The sequence below is a fragment of the Chlorocebus sabaeus genome, chromosome 14 (genome assembly GCF_047675955.1).
Source record: "Chlorocebus sabaeus isolate Y175 chromosome 14, mChlSab1.0.hap1, whole genome shotgun sequence".
Classification (NCBI taxonomy): Eukaryota; Metazoa; Chordata; class Mammalia; order Primates; family Cercopithecidae; genus Chlorocebus; species Chlorocebus sabaeus.
The window spans coordinates 84,998,310-85,018,481 of NC_132917.1; the positions used below are offsets into that span (position 1 = coordinate 84,998,310).

The window sequence follows — 20,172 nt, forward strand, 5'->3', positions numbered from 1 at the left end:
CATGGCTCAGTCTCGTTTATTTTTTGGAGAGATGGGAGGTCTCACTATGTTGTCCAGGCTGGTGTCGAACTCCTGGGCTCAAGTAATCTTTGCTATAAGAGAATTAGCCACAATGCAAGTACCTGCCATGAACTTAGCACAGCTGGACGCTCTCCTCCCCACCACACACACAGCAAGGTGGAAAACCTTCTACACAACGTTTTCACTTTGATTGGACACCTAAAATCAGACAGCTTTGGCCGGGCGCGGTGGCTCACGCCTGTAATCCCAGCACTTTGGGAGGCCGAGATGGGCGGATCACGAGGTCAGGAGATCGAGACCATCCTGGCTAAAACGGTGAAACCCCGTCTCTACTAAAAAATACAAAAAACTAGCCGGGCGAGGTGGCAGGCGCCTGTAGTCCCAGCTACTCGGGAGGCTGAGGCAGGAGAATGGCATGAACCCGGGAGGCGGAGCTTGCAGTGAGCTGAGATCCGGCCACTGCACTCCAACCTGGGCGACAGAGCGAGACTCTGTCTCAAAAAAAAAAAAAAAAAAAATCAGACAGCTTTGAAATCATGTCAAAATCTCCTCCCTGTCAAAGTTGCTCAAACTTTGCAACTTTACCCTGGGTCTGTGTTACAGGCTGAACTGTGTACCCCTTAAATTCATATGTCAAAGTCCTAACCACCCTGCCCCCTCATACCTCTGAAAATGACTATTTGGAGATAGAGCCTTTAAGTTAAAAGGGTTGGCCATAATCCAGGCCTTGGAAGAAATCAGCCTTGCCGAACATGAAACCATGTTCTCAGACTTCTAGCCTCTAGAATTGTGAGGCAGACATTTTCTGTTGTTTAAGCCACCCAGTTGGTGGTACTTTGTTTATGGCAGCCCTCGCAAATTAATACAAACCCTCATGTCCACTGCAGGTGTTTAACCGTGATTTCTACGTCATCTCCTAGGGAGAGGACCAGAAAAGCAAGAAGAAAGCTCCAGTCTTGGGCTGTCAGAATCCCTTTCCTAGACCTCCTTTTCTCTGCTTATTTCCTTCTCTCTTTCATCCTCCACAGTTTCTCCTCTCTGCGTCATAGGCAATGGCGCCTGCTTTCTGAACAGTCACAGCAACAGCAGAGTCAGGGTTGGGGGTTGTTGGAGAGGTGGAGAAGGTGTGTGGGGTCATCCCCTGATCACCCACTGGCAGAAGTCAGATGTAGGCCACGTTTGAGAAGCAGAGCCAGGGCTGGGTGGGAATGTGAAGGGTTGACAGGATCTTGAAAGTCCTGGATCCAGAAAGGGAGGTGGGAGCAGTGGGGAGGTGCTCAGACAGGTATCAGGCCCTCGAGCTTGGATTCAGACACAAGTTGCCTCAGACATCTGCCAACACTCTCCATCAGCCTGGCAATCGACTTACAGGGCCGTCCAATAGGGCTTTACCCTGCGGCAGCAGTCCCCAACCTTTTTGGCACCAGGTACAGTTTCATGGAAGACAATTTTTCCACAGACCAGGTTGGGGGTACCATTTATTGTGCACTTTATTTCTATTATTATTACATTGTAATATGTAATAAAATAATTCTACAATTCTCCATAATGTAGAATCCGTGGGAGCCCTGAGCTTGTTTTCCTACAACTAGACAGTCCCATCTAGGGGTGATGGGGCACAGCGACAGATCATCAGGCATCAGATTTTCATAAGGAGCACGCAACCTAGATCTCGCATGCACAGTTCACGGTAGGCTTCATGCACCTATGAGAATCTAATGCAGCCACTGATCTGACAGGAGGAGGAGCTCAGGCTGTAATGCTAGTGATAGGGAACGGCTGGGGAGCAGCTGTAAATACAGATGAAGCTTCAGTACCTGTCTGTGGCCTGGGGATTGGGGACCCCTGCTCTACAGCATTTCAAAATCACTTCTGGACCTGGGTTGTGTCAACAACCGTCGGCAGCCTCTCCAGACAGCACGGAAGCCCCAGAGAGCACAGAGCATCCCAGAGCTGTCCTTTCCCCGAAAGTCAGGCAGCAGCAACCCATCTGCCTGTATTCTGCTCAGCGATAAACAACCTCACTGGCCCAAAGGACCCGCAAGAGCAGAGACTCTGGGTGAGCTGCAGTTCTCACCTGAGAACTGTGAGGCTAATGAGGTCTCTCCTGTTAGGATTCCTCATTTTATGATTCTGCAGCTCTTGCTGAAGCTCCCTTTTAAGCTCTAAATGACTGTGAATGCAAAGGGAAGAGCCTCGTGAAGAGTTCAGGAAGGTAGGACAGCACAAAAAGTGTCAGGAGGGACAGAGCAAAAGAATACAGAGAAGCACCCTAATACCCGTGGCATGACATGATGCTATACCACCAGTAATCACCGCGGGGTCCAGGGCAGCCCCCACTTCCTCTGTCCCTGGGCCATGGAGCACCTTGACCCCAACACCTTAACCAACTCCTTGGAGGATCCCAGATAACAACTTGGCCCCAGTCCCACCTGTCTCCTTGTCCTTCTTCCTCTCCCCGAAATGGGGTAGACTCTGCCTCAACTACCCCTACCTGGCAGGTGTAATCTTTGGAGGAGGGATGGAGAATTCATGTTCTCACTTTTTCTCACGTGGAGACATGCTGGGAGTTACTCCTAAAGCCTGGACGTGTCCTTGGGCTGATCCACCAAGCAGGTGTCAAGGAAGAGCTGGCTGCTAGGGTTTCAAAGGAGCTCTCTCCTGCCAGCGGAGCTCACCAGGGCAGGAGGCAGGGATATGAGGCAGAAACTAGGCTGCGGTCCCCTTGAAGTGCCTCTCTTAGGACCCCAAAAGCAGCTGGGCAGGGTCAGACACAGCCACAACACGGACAGAACCCCAGCAGCATGTGTGGCATCCAGGTACCTGTACAAAAATAGGTACAAAAATACCTATTCTTTTTTTTTCAGTTTGCTTTGGCCTTTAGAGGGGCAGCCCAGAGCCAAGGGAAGGCAGGGTCAACACTTGTTTTGTCTTTGAATCCCCAAAATTAGAAAGAGTGCCTCGCCTACACTGAGTTCTTAAGAAACGTGTCCCAAATAAAAAGTGGCCATAAAAGGAAAGACAGCTCAAGTCCTGAGCAGGCCTGTGCCCAGGGGGAAACAGAGCTGAAGTCTGTGCCTAGGAGCTCAAGAGCTTCACAGCCAGCCATTCAGGTACAAAGTGGATTTGATTTTCTACTCTGGTCAAAAAAATCAGAAACTAAAGGGATGTCCAACATGAAAAAAACACTGCAGAAGACACTCCTGAGAGAGCTAAGAACCCACCCAGACTTCTAATTTATGAAGACACTGTCCACGTACAACATCTGTATTGACGCCTATGTGAAAGCCGGGACATGGTCTATCCAAGGAATAGATTTGTCAGGCTCCCAGGGTATCAACAGTAACTGCAGCACTTCAGCCCAACCACGCCTAAGAACAGGAAATAATACATCGCAATGTTGGGAAAGAGCATAAAAAAGCAAAAGAGTGGGATTAAAAGCAAATTGCTCGCAAAAGGTTAGACTTCATGTGAACCTTAAGAGGCAAGTCTATATTACACAGTTCTTAGAAAGGCTCTATTCAACCTTTTTTTTTTTTTTTTTTTTTTTTTTTTTTTTGTCTTTTTGAGATGGAATCTCACTCTGATGCCCAGGCTGGAGTGCAGTGGTGCAATCTCGGCTCACTGCAACCTCCGCCTTCTGAGTTCAAGTGATTCTCCTGCCTCAGCCTCCCAAGTAGCTGGGACTACAGGCACCTGCCACCACGCCTGGCTAATTTTTTGTATTTTCAGTAGAGACTGGGTTTCACCGTGTTAGCCAGGATGGTCTCAATCTCCTGACGAGAAGGGGAGGAGTTCTCTTTCAGAGAGTTCACATATTTTTCCTAGGCCTTTATTTTAAACCAAAACTATCAAGGAAAAATAGGATGTCAGGATCTCCATCTTCAAGCAACTTCCAAATCAGTCATGGAAAATGTGGAAAAGTCATAGTTAATTTTTTTTTTAAATGTGACCTCCTGCTTTTATTGAAATTTATGATGGGGAAGCCAGAATCCCTAAGCCAATTACTCCTCTCAGTGTGGCATGGCAGCACTCAGTGTATATAGGTGCACCTGACAGCAATAACTTCAAAAGAAGAATGTGTGTTCAGAGTTGCGAGCTTAGGAATCCAGGAGTGGCCAACCCAGAGATTCATTCCTTATCTATAAGGAACATCCGAACCCCTGGTCCATCCTGTGGAACATGGACCACACAAGGGATTGAGGCCCTTTGCTTTGAGTTAAATGAGGATGGCCACGTAGGAGCAGGTGTTAAGTGAAGGTGATTTATCAACTGCATGTTTTTTACAAGCGATTGGGATTCTCCTGTCCAGCCCACTGCCACTGGATCACCCTGTAAGTCAGTCCTCTCAATAAACCCTGTGTCTCATTTGCTGGCTCTGGGTCTCTTCTTCCACCTTTTGAACCTAGTGCCATCCCCACTGAAATCAATAGGGGTCCCACATGACACTCAGAGGCAGAGCTGGATTAGAAAGAGGAGATCTGAGAGCCGAGGCCTGTCCTGCACGAACTCTTTCTGTGACCCCAGGCCGGCCCACCCTCTGCCTTCAGATGGGCCTCTCCCAGGTTATTCCAGCAGGAAACCATCCCCAGTGACCTCTGCTGGCTGACCCCCCACAGTCTTGCCTTAGCCTCTAGGAACAGAGACCTCCTAGCCTCAAGGGTTGTTCTTAAGACCCACGGCACTGATGTAAGAATATGCAGAAACCTGCAAAGTACAAAACAAGGCACCATATGGTATCCCCAGGATCCTCTCCCTTAGGCCTGGCAGGCCAACCCATCCTCAAAGAATCTGACCGCTTCCTCCATAGGAGTCTTCCTCAGGCCAGCTAGCACCTCCCCAGCTCTCACCCCTCCAGCATCCACCTAGCCCTTAATAACCACAGGCTGAGAGAGGTGGCATCCTTCTAGGAATTTGCCCTTCCTCAGCCAGACCACAGGGCTCCTGGGGAGCGGGGCTGCCTCCACCACTCCACTCTGCCCTGGACCTTTCCAGAGAATCATCCTGGAGCCATTTGTTTCTTGTATTAGGCGACCGACCAAACTAAAGACAAATTGCTCCAAAGAACAAAGTCCCCATCTTCTCCAACACCCCAAAACTGTAACTCAAGAACTGCAGTTTCATACAATCTGGAAGTATGTCCACTGAGCCCAAACCACTACTGAAGGTTGCACTGTGGGGGAAAAAGGGGGGCTTTTCAGCAGAGAGAGTGAGTTGTTAGGGTACTGAAGAGCAAGAACTGGCAGTAACCATCCTACTGGAAAGTACAGAGGAGTGACAGCCAAAAAGGCAAATATGAAACATGTTAGTGCCACCTATTGGCAGGAGTAAACAGTAACAAAGAAGTGATGCTTTGCACAGTCTCAATTCAGATAAGACCTCAGCATCAACTCTGGGGTTTGCAAAAGGACTTTTACATCCAATTAACTGCCTCTTAGGATGTTGAAAGCCTAAAGAGGCAGGCTTTGCATGTGGAAAGCAAAGGGAAACTCCAGAACTGTTGGCTACATTCATGTTCACTTAAGGATATGACAGAAAAGAGCCCAAGCCAAGATGTGACTGGGTCCTAAAGGACAGATTCCAATGCAGGAGACCAGAGCTTTCACAGATTCCCGTCCCACCCCACCATGACATCCAATCCATTGGTGGGGAAGTGGACAGGAGAGTCCTATGCTTAGATGGGCAGAGCAGGCATTGCAATTCCCCATGCCTAGAGCCTATCCATAGATGCCTGGTGATGTATGAACATGGAGATGGGATTTAGCAAGACCATTTCTCTAGGGGAACCCACCTGTGCAGACAGAGGGGAAGTGAGACACCACCCTGCTGAGCCCACTCCACTGAACCTCCAGGTCCAAGCTATGTGCTTTCTTCACATAGGGAACGCCAATGCAGCTGGCAGTACCAAGCAGGCAAGAACTTTATGTGAAGGAGAACAGAAGTCATAACTTGATTTGATACTGAGGGGCAAGGATGATGTCTGCCCTGAGATGACAAGATCAAATCCAGGCATCCATGTCAGGGTCCTGTTGCCAGACTTCAGTTAGATTCAGGGACCTACACCCCACAAACCAAGAGCCACAAGGCCTACAGGGGCCAGGCAGATGAGTTAAAAGAAGTCAAGAGGGCTAGGCGAAAGGCAACAAGGAGGAGTGGGGACCCCGGCCAAATTGGAAAGACACTATTGGCCCTGTCTAAAGGGGGCAGCCAGTGCTCAGTCCAGCCAACTGCTGCTATGTGGGAGCATGGCCCTAGTACTCCAGATCCTCTGAGGGCTCAAGAGAATCCAGGCTGTTCTCCATATGATATTTCTCAATTTTTAAATATTGTCAACTTAGTCATTAAAAAAGAAAAGAAAATATGCTAACCACATAAAACAGAACTGCGAGCCGGATTCAGCCCATATGCCTCTTATTTGCAACCTCTGCTAGCCCTTCTGTTTTATGCTTTTGTCCTCTTTTCCTTTAACTTCTTTGAAAAAATCTTTGTCTATGGGAAACCAAGAAGAAAAACAATTTCCCTATGCAAAATCAATGATTCCACTCATCTTGAGAAGTTTGAGAGTTAAATATAAAATTATCAGTGAGGACTGTCTCATAGTAGGCACTGTATATTCACTCCCTTCTGCTTATATCTTACAATATTTATGAAGTGCTTTCCAATTTCCTGCTTTTATTTGCTTCTGATAACAGGATGGTAGGGCAAGTATTATTAGCCCCATTGGAAAGATGAGGAAACTAAAGTTCAGAGAAGTTAAGTGATGGCTGAAAGTCATACACTGAGGCCAGGCGTGGTGGCTCACGCCTGTAATCGCAGCACTTTGGGAGACTGAGGCAGGAAGATCGCTCGAGGCCAGAAGTTCAAGACCAGCCTGGCCAACGTGGTGAAATCCCATCTCTACTAAAAATACAAAAATCAGCCAGGCGTGGTGGCAGGTGCCTGTAATCCCAGACAGGAAGATCGCTTGAACCTGGGAGGCAGAGGCTACAGTGAGCTGAGATGGCGCCATTATACTCCAGCCTGGGCAACAGAGTGAGACACTGTCTCAAAAAAAAAAAAGTCATTGAGCTGTATACTCAGGTTGTATTTTACTGTTTATCTCTAGAAAGGAAACACGGGGAAGTTACATGAAAAAAAGACTCTTAAGAACAAGTCAGGCTTTCCTCCTAAATTTAAACAACTCTACCTTGCTAGCTTAACCTCAAGGTCTTAAAAGAAATTAGTTTATACATCTTAAACACCTATATAAACCCTAAGAATGTGTTATAAAATCAACATGACACTGTAGTCTATAATTATTGTGCTCTAAAATAACGCTGAAATATGTTATCTTAAGAGACAGTGTTGCACCCCTTCCTTCAGAGATACATTGCTTGAACTAACATTTTACTTCCAAGTCTTTTTTTCCCCAATTGGAAGTACGAAAGAAGGCTTTGCCTCAGATTTAAATGCTTACCAATTTCAAACCCATTCGGTCAAAATCAATAAGCCTTCAAATCAAAGCACCTTTCTTTTTGAAAATGTTATATTAAATGCAGACATTGAAAAGGTTATAACATTGGCTCTTTGGGTTTCCATGATAATGCAAGAACATTTTTCCCAGGAGATCAATGCAGACAATTAATAATGATCCTTTATCTTATCTATAAATCTTAGTGTGCCAAACAAATACTATAGCGTATAGAATAGCATCTGAGTACTTATTAATATTATAGAATTTTAGCAAGATAAATTCCCTAAAGATATCATTATCAACTCAGGAACGTTATTTTTAGGCTGTTACATGTCCTTACAGCTTTTAAATAACCACCTTAGTTGAGTATGTCAAGATCTGCTAAGGCTGAGCTATTTGGATTAACAGTAATCTCAAATTCTGAGGAACAAAACCTCAAGGCAACCCAATGAGAACATTTACAAAACAAGATCACTTTATTTCATATTGCAAAGCTCCCATTGGTCTCCAGAAGTATCTAATGCACTTTTAAACAACTTTCATGGAAACAACTAAACCACAGCACTTTAATAAAGTATTACCTATGAGAATTGAAGAACTAACTTCTTGAACATTAACCTAAATGCCAATGCCCTAGGGTAGGATCCTTAAACCATGGGTAAGGGGAGCATAACTCTGCCTAGGAAAGGAACTGTCCTGGGGCAGTGCCCTGAAGAGGGACAGTAGTGACCTCAGAGAGACTGCTGTCACCTAAAACAGCAATGGCCAGTATCATTTTCAAACCAGGCCATGCCCTGTGACAACCAGTGTGGCATCCACATGTCCACAACCTCTCAAAGCATCTTTTTAATGAAGGATCTGAACTAAAATGCATTTAAAAGCACACGGTGTGGGCCGGGCACAGTGGCTCACACCTGTAATCCCAGTACTTTGGGAGGCCGATACAGGCGGATCACTTGAGGTCAGGAGTTCAAGACCAGCCTGGCCAATATGGCAAAACCCTGTCTCTACTAAAAATACAAAAAGTAGTTGGGCATGGTAGCACACACCTGTAATCTCAGCTACTAGGGAGTCTGAGGCAGGAGAATTGCTTGAATCCAGAGGGCAGAGGTTGCAGTGAGCTGAGATGGCACCACTGCACTCCAGCCTGGGTGACAGAGTGAGACTCTGTCTCAAAAACAAAACAAAACAAAACAAAAAAGCAAGCACACAGTATTTGTTGTAATGATAAGAAAAAACAAGATTTCCTTTCTTGGCAATACTCAAATAAGCGATATAACTGACCACGTGGCTTATTTTCTAACCTCCAGAAAAGCATTTTTGAGCAAAGACAATTTCTAGACAAGCTGTGCCCGTGGTCCATCACCTGCCCTGAAACTCAGCAGATTCACCCATACAACCAAACACCACCAAGTCTTTTATGCAAAGAGAGTCTTACCTGTGAAAAGTTCAACCCATTCAAGGGATGGCACTGCTCTTCCACCTTTTCCACTGCCCCAGTCTGTTTCCTCAGCCGCTCAGCCTCCTGGGCAAGGAACAGGTCTAAGACAGGCACCCCACGGGACTTAATGTCCACTTCAGTAAGGGAGTTGACCATAAGCATCACCCAGACAGGCCTCTTGCGCTCCCAGTTTCCGGCAATGGCATTGAAGAGGTAGTCTGCGTAGAGTCCCTTGCCGCGCTGGTCTGGGGTCATCCACGAGGGCATCATGAGCTTGACATACTCCAGGTGGCGCTTGAGGCGGCCGTAGATGTCCTTGGGGAGCACATCTTGGAGGTTCTTGCCCTGTGGCAGCATCTGACAGCTGGTGAGAGCTGAGATCGTATAGGGGTCTGTGAGGTCCAACTCAAAGTACACAGTGCTGCTCTGCAGGAAAGCCTCCTTAGAGTTGTCGGGGATGAAGTCCCAAACTCGGGTGTATGGGACATGGATCGTGCCAAAGAAGTAAGATGGCGGGTCTCGCTTAATGGTCCACAAGAAGGAATTCAACTCACTTTGCTGAAAAGAAAAAAGGCAACATCAAGGTATAATACAGGGGAAAGGGGAGGGGGGGAGGTCAGGAACCTGTGAGAGGAAATGAATTAGTCACATTTCAAGAGAAAATATATCAAACTACAATTTAGACTTTTGAGTCCATGTAGATTCACCTGCCAGGACAATCCATGTCTTAAATAGACAGGAGCAAATTATGAAATCAGGATGAAATCAGGGGCTCATTAGGACTCTAGTTTCAACCTTGGCTATACGTTGGGATCACCAGGGGAGCTTTAAAAGAAGCATCTCTGAGTCCTACCTCCAGAGATTCTGATCTGATTGGTCTGGGATGAGACCCACCTTTTCAATCAAAAGGGGATGGGACCCCCCTTTTCAATCAAAATGTTGATTCCAAGATGAGAAAGCAATAGCAGTCACCAGTTTTGAGTTTGTGCCATGCCTGCCCTAGCAATGAACTGGGCAAGAGTTAAAGAAGTGAGTCTCAGGGGCCTCCAAGGATATACCTGATACCATCTAAGAGACACCTGAGAAGCCCATTCATTGTCTCCCAGGCAGACCGGATGGTCCCTGCTCCTTCAGATCTCAAAAGCAACATCCCCAAAGGCAGAGGCTTCAACTCTGGCTATGCACTGGAATCACCCACAAAGCTTTTCAAAGTCCAATGCCTGGATCCACCCCAGACCAATCACATCAGAATCTCTGGAGGTGGAACTCAGAAATGCTACTTTTTGGTTTTTTTTGAGACAGTCTCGCTCTGTTGCCCAGGCTGTGTGGTGCAATCCAAACTCACTTCACTGCAACCTCAGCCTCCCAGACTCAAGCAGTTCTCCTGCCTCAGCCTCCTGAGTAGCTGGGATTACAGGCGCTCGCCACCACACCCAGTTAATTTTTGTATTTTTAGTACAGATGGGGTTTTACCATATTGGCCAGGCTGGTCTCAAACTCCTGACTTTGTGATCCGCCCACCTCAGCCTCCCAAAGTGCTGGAATTACAGGCGTAAGCCACCGCGCCCAGCCACAGAGATGCTACTTTTAAAGCTCCCCTGGTGATCCCAACGTACAGCCAAAGTTGAAACTAGAGTCCTAATGAGCCCCTGATTTCATAGCTTGCTCCCGTCCCTTTAGGACGTGGATCGCATTTCTTTCTCTCACAAAGCCTTCAGGTTCGGTCGCAGAGATCTGGATGGTCTCTGCTGGATAGATTCTCTCCAAGCTGTTGCACATGCTGAGCAGTGGTGCATGTTCCTCTGAGGCCAGGCCATTTCACTCCTGGCCCCTGAGTGTCTCCCAACCTCAACAACTGGCATTTATAACGTATCTGCTTATTAAGATGCACTGTACAAAGAAGTGCAGTGCTCAAGGAATTCAGGTGTAAGTGGCAGACATACTAGTGACAAGAACAATGTATCAAGAAAGCTAGAAATGTGAAGATCCAGGTTTACAGAAAAAAAAATATATATATATATATATTTCGGCAGGGCACGGTGACTCACACCTGTAATTCCAGTATTTTAGAGGCTGAGGCGGGCAGATCACTTGAGCTCAGGGGTCTGAGACCAGCCTGGGCAACACAGCAAAACCCTGTCTCTACAAAAAATACCAAAATTAGTCGGGCATGGTGGTGCATGCCTGTAGTCCCAGCTACTCAAGAGGCTGAGGTGGATTGCTTGAGCCCAGGAGGTTGAGGCTGCAGATCGCACTACTGTGCTTCAACCTGGGCTACAGAATGAGACTTTTATCTCAGAAAAAGGAAGAAAGAGAGAGAGAAGGAAGGACTGGAGGGAGGGAGAGAGGGAGGGAGGGAGGGAGGGAGGGAGAAATAAATATTTGGAACATATTCACTTTACTAAAGGGTTTGACTTCAGCCTTTTAAGTAACATGCTTCCCTTGGATTATGAAGCTTCAATCTACAAGCAATTCTCATTATTCATGGTAGTTATATTTTATAAAGTTGCCACAAACACAAAATTAGCAAATACTAAACTGTTGTTGCTAAGGGAAACAAAAGGTTAAGTTCCTATTCATAACATTTTCATCAACTGATCAAAACATAGCCTTATTTCATGTGTGCTTCTATTGAAAGGCACCTTATTGGCCCGGCACGGTAGCTTACGCCTGTAATCCCAGCACTTTGGGAGGCCAAGGCAGGCGGATTGCCTGAGCTCAGGAGTTCATGACCAGCCTCGGCAACATGGTAAAATCCCGTCTCTACTAAAATACAAAAAATTAGCCAGGCGTGGTGGTGGGCGCCTGTAGTCCCAGCTAGTTGGGAGGCTGAGGCAGGAGAATTGCTTGAACCTAGGAGGCGGAGGTTGCAGTGAGCAGAGAGAGCACCACTGCACTCCAGCCTGGGGGACAGAGCGAGACTCCATCTCAAAAAAAACAAATTTTAGGCCGAGCATAGTGGCTGACGCCTATAATCCCAGCACTTTGGGAGGCCGAGTAGGGTGGATCACTTGAGGTCATGAGTTCGAGCCTGTCCAACATGATGAAATGCTACCTCTACTAAAAATACAAAAATTAGCTGGGCGTGGTGGCGCGCGCCTGTAGTGTCAGCTACTCTACTTGGGAGGCTGAGTTAGGAGAATTGCTTGAACCAGGAGGCGGAGGTTTCAGTGAGCTGAGATCCCACCACTGCATTCCAGCCTGGGCAACAGAGCAAGACACAGTCTCAAAAAAGAAAAAAAAAAATTTTTAAACCATTGATTGTTGAAGTAATATTAAGCGATGAATCACCTACAGGGTCCCCATCCCCTAGGCATCCTCTTATGCAGTAATAAGGGTCCCTGGGGTTATTTAAATACTTCAAAAACGAAACGGAAACTGTACGTCTACCAAGAACGTCTGCTAAGGCAAATTAAGCAATCAAATGTCTCACTGTTGGTTAGAATTAGATCAACAGGGTAGAAGACACTGGGTAACTGTAATAGATGCTAATCAAAAGCTGAGATTGACAGCTATGTCTTTGGTTAATTGTAAACAGGTAACAATTATTACCTACAAAAAGGTAGAGGCAGCCTTCGAAGAGTAATATTCATTTATTTGTTCATGTGGAGGTCTGGCTCGTGAAATGTCTGGGGACCACTGGCCTATATAAGAGATCTAACTGCACAACTTCCAGGCAGTCTACCCAAGAACTTCTACACGGTTTCCAACTGGGAGACACAGCAAACAAGCTGAAATGTTATGATTAAAGCCATGGGCGCCTGATTCATCTATCAGGACACCATCGTGTTAAACAAATATATTCCCAGGAAAACCAAACCCATACTGCAGGATAATGGAGGGGTGGGATTCGCTTTGGTTCGGTTTTGGTTCGGTTTTAATCCAATACACTTAATCTGCCTAAGGCCCCCATCCAACCTCAAAATACCTGCATTTCTCTTCAGAAGCAGTCTGTTCAATATGCATCTATTTTCATTTTATTATTTATTTATTGTTGCCTTTTCAACTATTACTGGTCTAGAAATAAGGTCACTGTATGATCTTTTCACTGAAAACTGCTTAAATGTAAAACACACACACGCTCACACATATGTCTGGCCTCTAGCCGTGCAATGACAGTACCGATGCTAACAGCAGCTGTTCGCTGTGTGCCAGTCTCCACCCAAACACTGTGCATGGACTTTCCCACTGCCTGCATTCAAGACAATTATTTCTGCTGAGCCTACCATGTGCCAGACACTGTTCTAGGCACTGAGAATACAGCAGTGAGGGACACACAGGGCCCTGTTGGTGCTAATTGCTGTGGAGAACATGTAAACCGGCTTTAAGTCTTTCATCTTGGAGGAGGCCAAGATGTAACTTTCTTCCGGTTTCCCAAATCTGGGTTCATCAGCCATGAGCTGCCTCCACCATGCCGCCTAATGAGATCAAAGTCGTACACCTGAGTTGCACTGGGGGTGAAGTCAATGCCTCGTCTGTGCTGGCCCCCAACATCAGCCCCCCTGCTTCTGTCTCCAAAAAAGATTGGTGATGACATTGCCAAGCCAACCAGTGACTGGAGGGGTCTGAGGACTACAGAGAAACTGACCATTCAGAACAGACAGGCCCAGATTGAGGTGGTACCTTCTGCTTCTGCCCAGATCATCGAAGCCTTCAAGGAACCACCAAGAGACAGAAAGAAACAGGATAACATTAAACACAGTGGAAATATCACTTTTGATGAGGTTGTCAATCTTGCTCAACAGATGCAGCACCAATCTTTAGCCAGAGAACTCTCTGGAACCATTAAAGAGATCCTGGGGACTTCCCAGTCTGTGGGCTGAATCTTGATGGCTGCCACACTCATGACATCATAGGTGACATCAACAATGGTGCAGCGAAATGCCCAGCTAGTTAAGGAGCACAAAGGAAAACATTTCTATAAAGGATCATTTGACAACAAAAACCACAAAAAGAACACGTAAGCCAGAAAAGGGACAGTGAGTACTGTGGCACAGGGTTGCAGGGGTGATTTTAAGTAGGGGGACCAGAAAAGTCACTGTCTAGAAAGACATCTAAGCCTTGCCATGAAGGAGACAAGGAGCCCGCTAAGGGGATATCTAAGAGAAGAGCATTCCCCCCAGAAGGCAGAAACAGCAGTGCAAAGGCCCTGAGGCAGGGAGGGCCTCCATGTACTGGAAGACCAGCAAAGAGGCCAGCACGACTGAAAGGGATAGCTGAAGAGGAAAGCAGGAGGCACAGGTCAGAGAGGTGAGTAAGGTCAAGCCATGCAGGGTCGGTGGGCCCCTGGAAAAGCCCCAGGAAGAGTTCAGGCTTTCAACTGAGTCAAATGGGAGCTAGTCCAGGTTTTTGAGAGAGGAGTGACATCAGCTGACAGTGTGTTCAAAGGATCACCCTGGAAGCTGGGATGAATAGAGGGATGAGGGCAGACACAAGTAGGTCAGTTAGGACATTACCAAAATAATCAAAGTGGGAGCAACAGGATTGATGGAAGTGATCAAATTCCAGATGTAGTCTAGAAAACAGGATTTGCTGGCCAGTACGGTGCCTCATGCCTATAATCCCAACACTTTGGGAAGCTTGATCCCGAAAGTTTGAGACCAGCCTGGACAACATAGCAAGACCCTGTCTCTACAAAAAATTTAAAAATTAGCCAGACATGGTGGCAGGCACCTCTGGTCCCAGCTACTTAGGAGGTTGAGGTAGGAAGATGGTTTGAGCCTGGGAGGATGAGGCTGCAGTGAGCTATGATCACACCACTGCACTCCAGCCTGGGCAACAGAGTGAGACCCTATCTCAAAATTTATAAAAAAGAAAAAAGAAAAAACAGAACTTGCTGATGAAAGGATGAGGTTATCATTTCCAGGGGAAGGTCAGAAATTTGGTTTTGGATCTGTGCAGTTGACATGTCAAGCACACAGCCTAGTGCCAAAGTCCAGCTGGTAGGTGAATATGTAAGTCTGGAGCTTGGGAGAGGCCTGGGCCAGAGATAAAGATGAGGGCATCATCACCACGTAGATGGTCTTTAAAGCCATGGGACTAGATAAGGTCTGCAACAGGATGTCCACAGGAGAAAAGGTCTAGGAATAGACTCAGGGCCCTCTCACCCTAATAAGTCTGGGGAAAGAAGAGCAGCTAGCAAGGGAGAATGAGAAGTGGCCAGCAAGGTTGCTGGGAAAATCAGAAGAGTAGGAGGCCGATTGAAGAAAGTACTTCAAGGAGCAGAAAGTAAGCAAGTGGGTTAAATGTGAATGGTAGGCCAAATAAATCAAGAATTTGAGAACTGACCTCTGGATTGAGCACCACTGAAGGGACCCAGACAAGAATAGTTTGAGTGGTATGGTGGAAGCAAAAATAGGTCCTGTGCTAAGTGGTGGACAGGTAGGCTGGCTTCTGAGTCCAGGCTTTTAAATACCATATTTATGCAGCCTTAACATGCAATAGACTTCACGTGTTATTCAGAGTCATATGTTTTTTCAGTTAATACCCTGCTAGTTGCATTGTTGCTCAGGAGTGCCACCTGACTCCACATCTAGAAAGGCTCTGTCCAGCTCACCTTCCCGACCCCAGATGATTGCCCAGGTAAATGCCACACTGACCTTGTTACATCCTCAGGTGCCACCTTTCCCATCTTCTCTTTTCAAGTTAACACAAGTTAGGGGCTTTTCTGGTTTTTTTATGCCAAGGGCTATATCTTATTCACCTTCATGTTCCCAAATACTGAAATACTTGCCATATACTACTACATAGGAGCTCAAAAAGAGTTTTTTTAAAGAAATGAATCTTATCATGTACAACTTCTTCAATACCTACAGTTCTGTTCTGACAAGCAGGGCACCCAGACTCCCACTGTGTGCATCAATAACCATTCCTGTCGAACACTGATCCTGCCCCACCAGACACGTCTTCGGCAGGGCACAGGCTGAAAGAAGAGTCTTCAGGACTCTTCTTTACCTTACCTTGCCCACTGGCGAGCCCCCGGACCCTTGCACTTACTGTACTGGTGCAACTGCCTCTGCCTCTCTCATACGGATATCCTCAGGGTAGGGCTATTTATCTCTACAAAAAAACAAACAAACAAACAAACAAAACAGGAAAAAAACCTTCACTACTCCATTTCACTGTTAAAATATATGGCAATTAGAAGAAGCCATAGATTTTAACATTAGAATGGTTTAAAAGAAAATAAAACTGAACCACTATTAACATGTCCCTTCTACCTTGTTACAACTGTTCCCAGAAGGAAAAGACAGCCGGGCATGGTGGCTCATGCCTGCAATCCCAAGACTTTGGGAAACTGAGGCAGGAAGATCATTTGAGGCCTGGAGTTCAAGGTTACAGTGCGCTATGATCACAACACTGCACTCCATCCTGCGTGACAGAGCAGGACTCTGTCTCAAAAAAAGAAAAGAAAAAAGAGAGAGAAAACATAGCCATGGGTGACTGAGACACAGAAGCTACAAGCTTCTGAATCAAACTGAGATTTTAACAGACACCTGTGTAGTCCATCCAATGAAAAAGAACAAGGCACAATGACAACTGTGTATTGCAAGCTAACTCCATAACACCCAGCACCCCCTCGGCTCCTCCCATCCTAGCATCACCGGACCTGCAATAACTGCACTTTTCCAAGATTACTCTTCAGCAGACCAGCCACAATGAAGCTGGCTTTACATTTTCCTTTTCATTCAACAAATATTTGTTGAGCATCTGCTATGGCCAGGCATTCTTCTGGATACTGGGGATGCAGAGGCAAATAAAACAGACAAAAATCCCTACCCTTATGAAGATGACTCAGGGGAAGGGGTAGCAATAAACAAAATTTTTTATCAGATGGTGATTAAGTGCTATAAATAAAAATAAAGCAGGGAAGGCAGATGGTAGTGGTGGCAGCGGTTGATATCACCTTTACAAGAGTAATCAGGAAGAAACCATTGAGAGACACTTGAGCCAAAGCCAGATGGAGGTAAGGGAGCAAGCCTGTGGATAAATGAGGGGAGAACTTTCCAGGGGGAAGAAAGAGCAAGTATAAAAGGCATCAGGCCGGGCACGATGGCTCACAACTATAATCCCAGCACTTTGGGAGGCCAAGGCGGGTCAATCATGAGGTCAGGAGTTCGAGACCAGCCTGGTCAAGATGGTGAAATCCCATCTCTACTAAAAATATAAAAATTAGCCAGGTGCAAGTGGTGGACGGCTGTAATCCCAGCAACTCAGGAGGCTAAGGCAGAAGAATCACTTGAAACAGGGAGGCTGAGGTTGCAGTGAGCCAAGATCATGCCACTGCACTCTAGCCTGGGTGACAGACAGAGCAACACTCAAAAATAAAATAAAATAAAATAAAATAATTTAAAAAAAAAAGACATTAGGCAGGAATAGGAAAGAATACTAAGAGTTCTGTTATGATAAGAAAAGAGACTCAACCTGCGTGGTGCTCAGGGTAAACCCTGCAGTGTCTAGGGGCCAATTTGGGCTCAGAAGACCTCTCTAATGATTAACCAACAATGAAAACCAAACCAGCTCTCAAGCCTACAATCCTGCAGAATCCTATAAGGGCTGCTGCACTGGATTGGAGACTGGATCCCAGGACTTCCCCTCTAGAATCTCAAGACCCCAACCCACTGAGGGACCCAACCACAATGCCCTTACAGCATGTGGGTCAGACATACAGCATGTGTGCCACTGATTGGGCTTCCCAGTTCCGCAGGGGGTAAGACAGAGTTTGCCCACAGAATAGAACAGCGATTCTCAAAGTATGGTCCAAGGACCTGTGGGTGTGCCGAAGAGCCTTTCAGGGAGTATAAGGTCAAAACTGTTTTCACAAAACTAAAATATTTTCCTTTCACCGTCATTTTCTCACAAGGTACTGTAGAATTTGCTGGAGGCTACACGTGTGTAATGAGGTCACTGCTCTGATGGCTAACGGAATGTGTGCTATGTTGTGTTTCATTAATATCTCCATTAATTCACATAAAGTAAAAGTCTTTGAGGTTTTCAATACTTTTTTTTTTTTTTTTTTTTTTTGGATATAGGGTCTCGCTCTTTCACCCAAGCTGGAGCGCAGCGGTGCAATCACATCTCACTGTAGCCTCCACCTCCCAGGCTCAAGGTTTCCTCCCACCTCAGCCTCTGGAGTAACTGGGACTGCAGGCACATGTCCCCACGCTGGTAAATTTTTTTTTTGTTTTTTTTGTTTTTTTTTTTTTTGTAGAGGCGAGGGTCTCCCCATGTTGCCCAGGCTGGTCTGCAACTCCTGGGCTCAAGAGATCCATCGCCTTGGCCTTCCAAAGTGCTGGGATTACAGGAGTGAGCCACCATGCCGGGCTTCTTTGATAATTTTTTGTAATGTAAAGGAGTCCTAAGACCAAAAGGTAGGACAACCGATGGACTAAAGGACTCATAAAGACAGATTCTAAAGGAGAGAAATCTTATCCTGACTCACTCGTCATAATTACCCGTTGGTAATAGGTTTTGCAGAAGTGAAAGACATCGTGCTTTCTTGTGAGGAGATGGACTCCTGCCTTGTCTAACAAGCATGAAGCGGCCACTCCGCAACAGAGTTTGAAACCATGCCTGGTGCAGACTCCCCTCTCCAGCTGCTGCGCTCCCTGCCTTGGTAAAGGGCTGTCCGCAGACTCGCGACACCTTAGAGAGGCGAACACCGTGTGTCTTCCCAGCCAGCCCCGAGCTCCAGGATCGGCTGTATTTGGCCGTCCTCTGCTTTGCGGCAGTTGGGATGAGGAATAGAATTGCGAATGGCCAAGGGTAGAGGCAGACCGGGTAGCTGCGCAGGTGTCATCAAAGATGGGCGGACCTCTAAATTCCAGCCCCACTCCCCCCACCCCCCAAACCCCCCAAACCCCCACGTCGCGGGCGCACCAGAAGGATAAGCCTGGCATGGCCCTCCCCAGAGCCAGGGACGCACAGAGATCAAACCCACCGGAACAAATGCTCGAAATTCAACCTATGCCGCACTCAGAAGAGAGGGACTCGAGAACCACAGAAAATTCTAAGAGTAGGAAAACTGATCAGAGAAGGAGATATTCATCTCGAAAGAGGTCCAGCCTCGGAGACGCAAGACCTGTCCGCTATAGAGCTATGTGGACTCGGGCAGGTCACTGGACCTCCCTTGCCTGGGTTTCCCTCACCTGCAAAACGCTGATGCGAACATCTAAAGCGCCCGGCTGGACACGCAAGGCTCAGGCAGTGGTCACTCCACGAACGCACTCTGTGACCTGGAGCACACAGGTCCCCCGCTGAGTGTCAGTTTCCCAGATCCGTAAAACAAGGGAAATGGCTTCAACTCCCTAAAGTCCCTTCTAACTCAGGCACTGAACATATAAAGGTTAAACCAAGCAGCTGCAGGGCGCTGTTAATATTTTGATAAGAGCAGGTGAAATTAAACTGTTAAAGAAGAGAGGGAAGAAGAAACTTCAAATAAATGTGCCCAAGTTACTGCTCCGCTACGCCCTAGCGGATCGGTCCCCCAAAAGCTCGCGAAAATGGCTGGCGAGACCCCAGGGGCCCTCCCGGACGCCCTTGGGCTGGCGGAGGGCAAAGGCCAGGGCATTGAGTCCCTTGGAGCCTGCTGGCCGCGCCCCTGCGGGAAAGGGGAACCCGAGGGCGCGGAAAGGCGCGCGAGCAAGGAGCGCCGCGGTGCTAGGTGAAAGCCCAGCTGCGGAAGTCGGCTCTGGGTCCGAAAGCGCTGCTTCGCGGGGTTCGGAGGGAAACCATCCCAAGGAGGTGCACAGAGGCCACCTCTCCAGCACCCGACGCGCGTCTTACTTGGGGCTTGAGCTCGCAGTTGGCGGCGCCAGGCGCCCCGCGCCGCTGAGCTGCGCCCGTGGGCAGGAGGCAGAGGGTCTGCAGCAGGAACCAGCTCCAGGGACTCATCCTCCTCACAGCGGCTCCGAGGCCCAGAACGCAGAGGGAAGGAGTAGGGCAGCAGTGGCCGCCCGCCCTGGCTAGCCGGAGCCGCGGGGCCGCCTCCGGGCGGGGCTGGGGTGAGCCCGGCAGCGGCGGCCACGTGGGGCCGGGCCCCGACCTCCCTCCCCCCACCCAAACCCCGCAGGTCAGCCCCGCGCCTAGGCTGCCGCGGAGTCCCGAACCGCGTTTCTCCCGCCCAAACCCTGCCGGGGCCGCAGCCCACCTCGTGTGACCGCAAGAGGGGAAAAGTGAAGTTCCAGCGCTGTCCTGAATTCAACCTAAAATCACATTGGTTCCCGCGTTTACGTCTGTGCTTGTGCTGCCAATTTTG

General features: G+C 47.5%; 1 protein-coding gene across 3 annotated transcripts in view; it reads right to left on the reverse strand.

Moving 5' to 3' along the window:
- The window catches only part of TRABD2A (TraB domain containing 2A), a 57,312-nt gene extending 37,398 nt beyond the window's left edge, over positions 1-19,914 (reverse strand). For 2 of the 3 annotated variants that reach the window (XM_073023123.1, XM_038007171.2), the window contains exons 1-2: positions 19,701-19,900; positions 8,913-9,473 (exon numbers count right to left, since the gene is read on the reverse strand). In XM_073023123.1, coding sequence (XP_072879224.1) covers positions 8,913-9,473; positions 19,701-19,808 — 669 coding nt within the window. In that variant the 5' untranslated portion in view covers positions 19,809-19,900. Of the gene's footprint in view, positions 1-8,912; positions 9,474-19,700 lie in introns of all 3 variants that reach the window. The other variant, XM_007970040.3, reaches the window with a different exon arrangement.
- Positions 19,915-20,172: the final 258 nt, after the last annotated feature.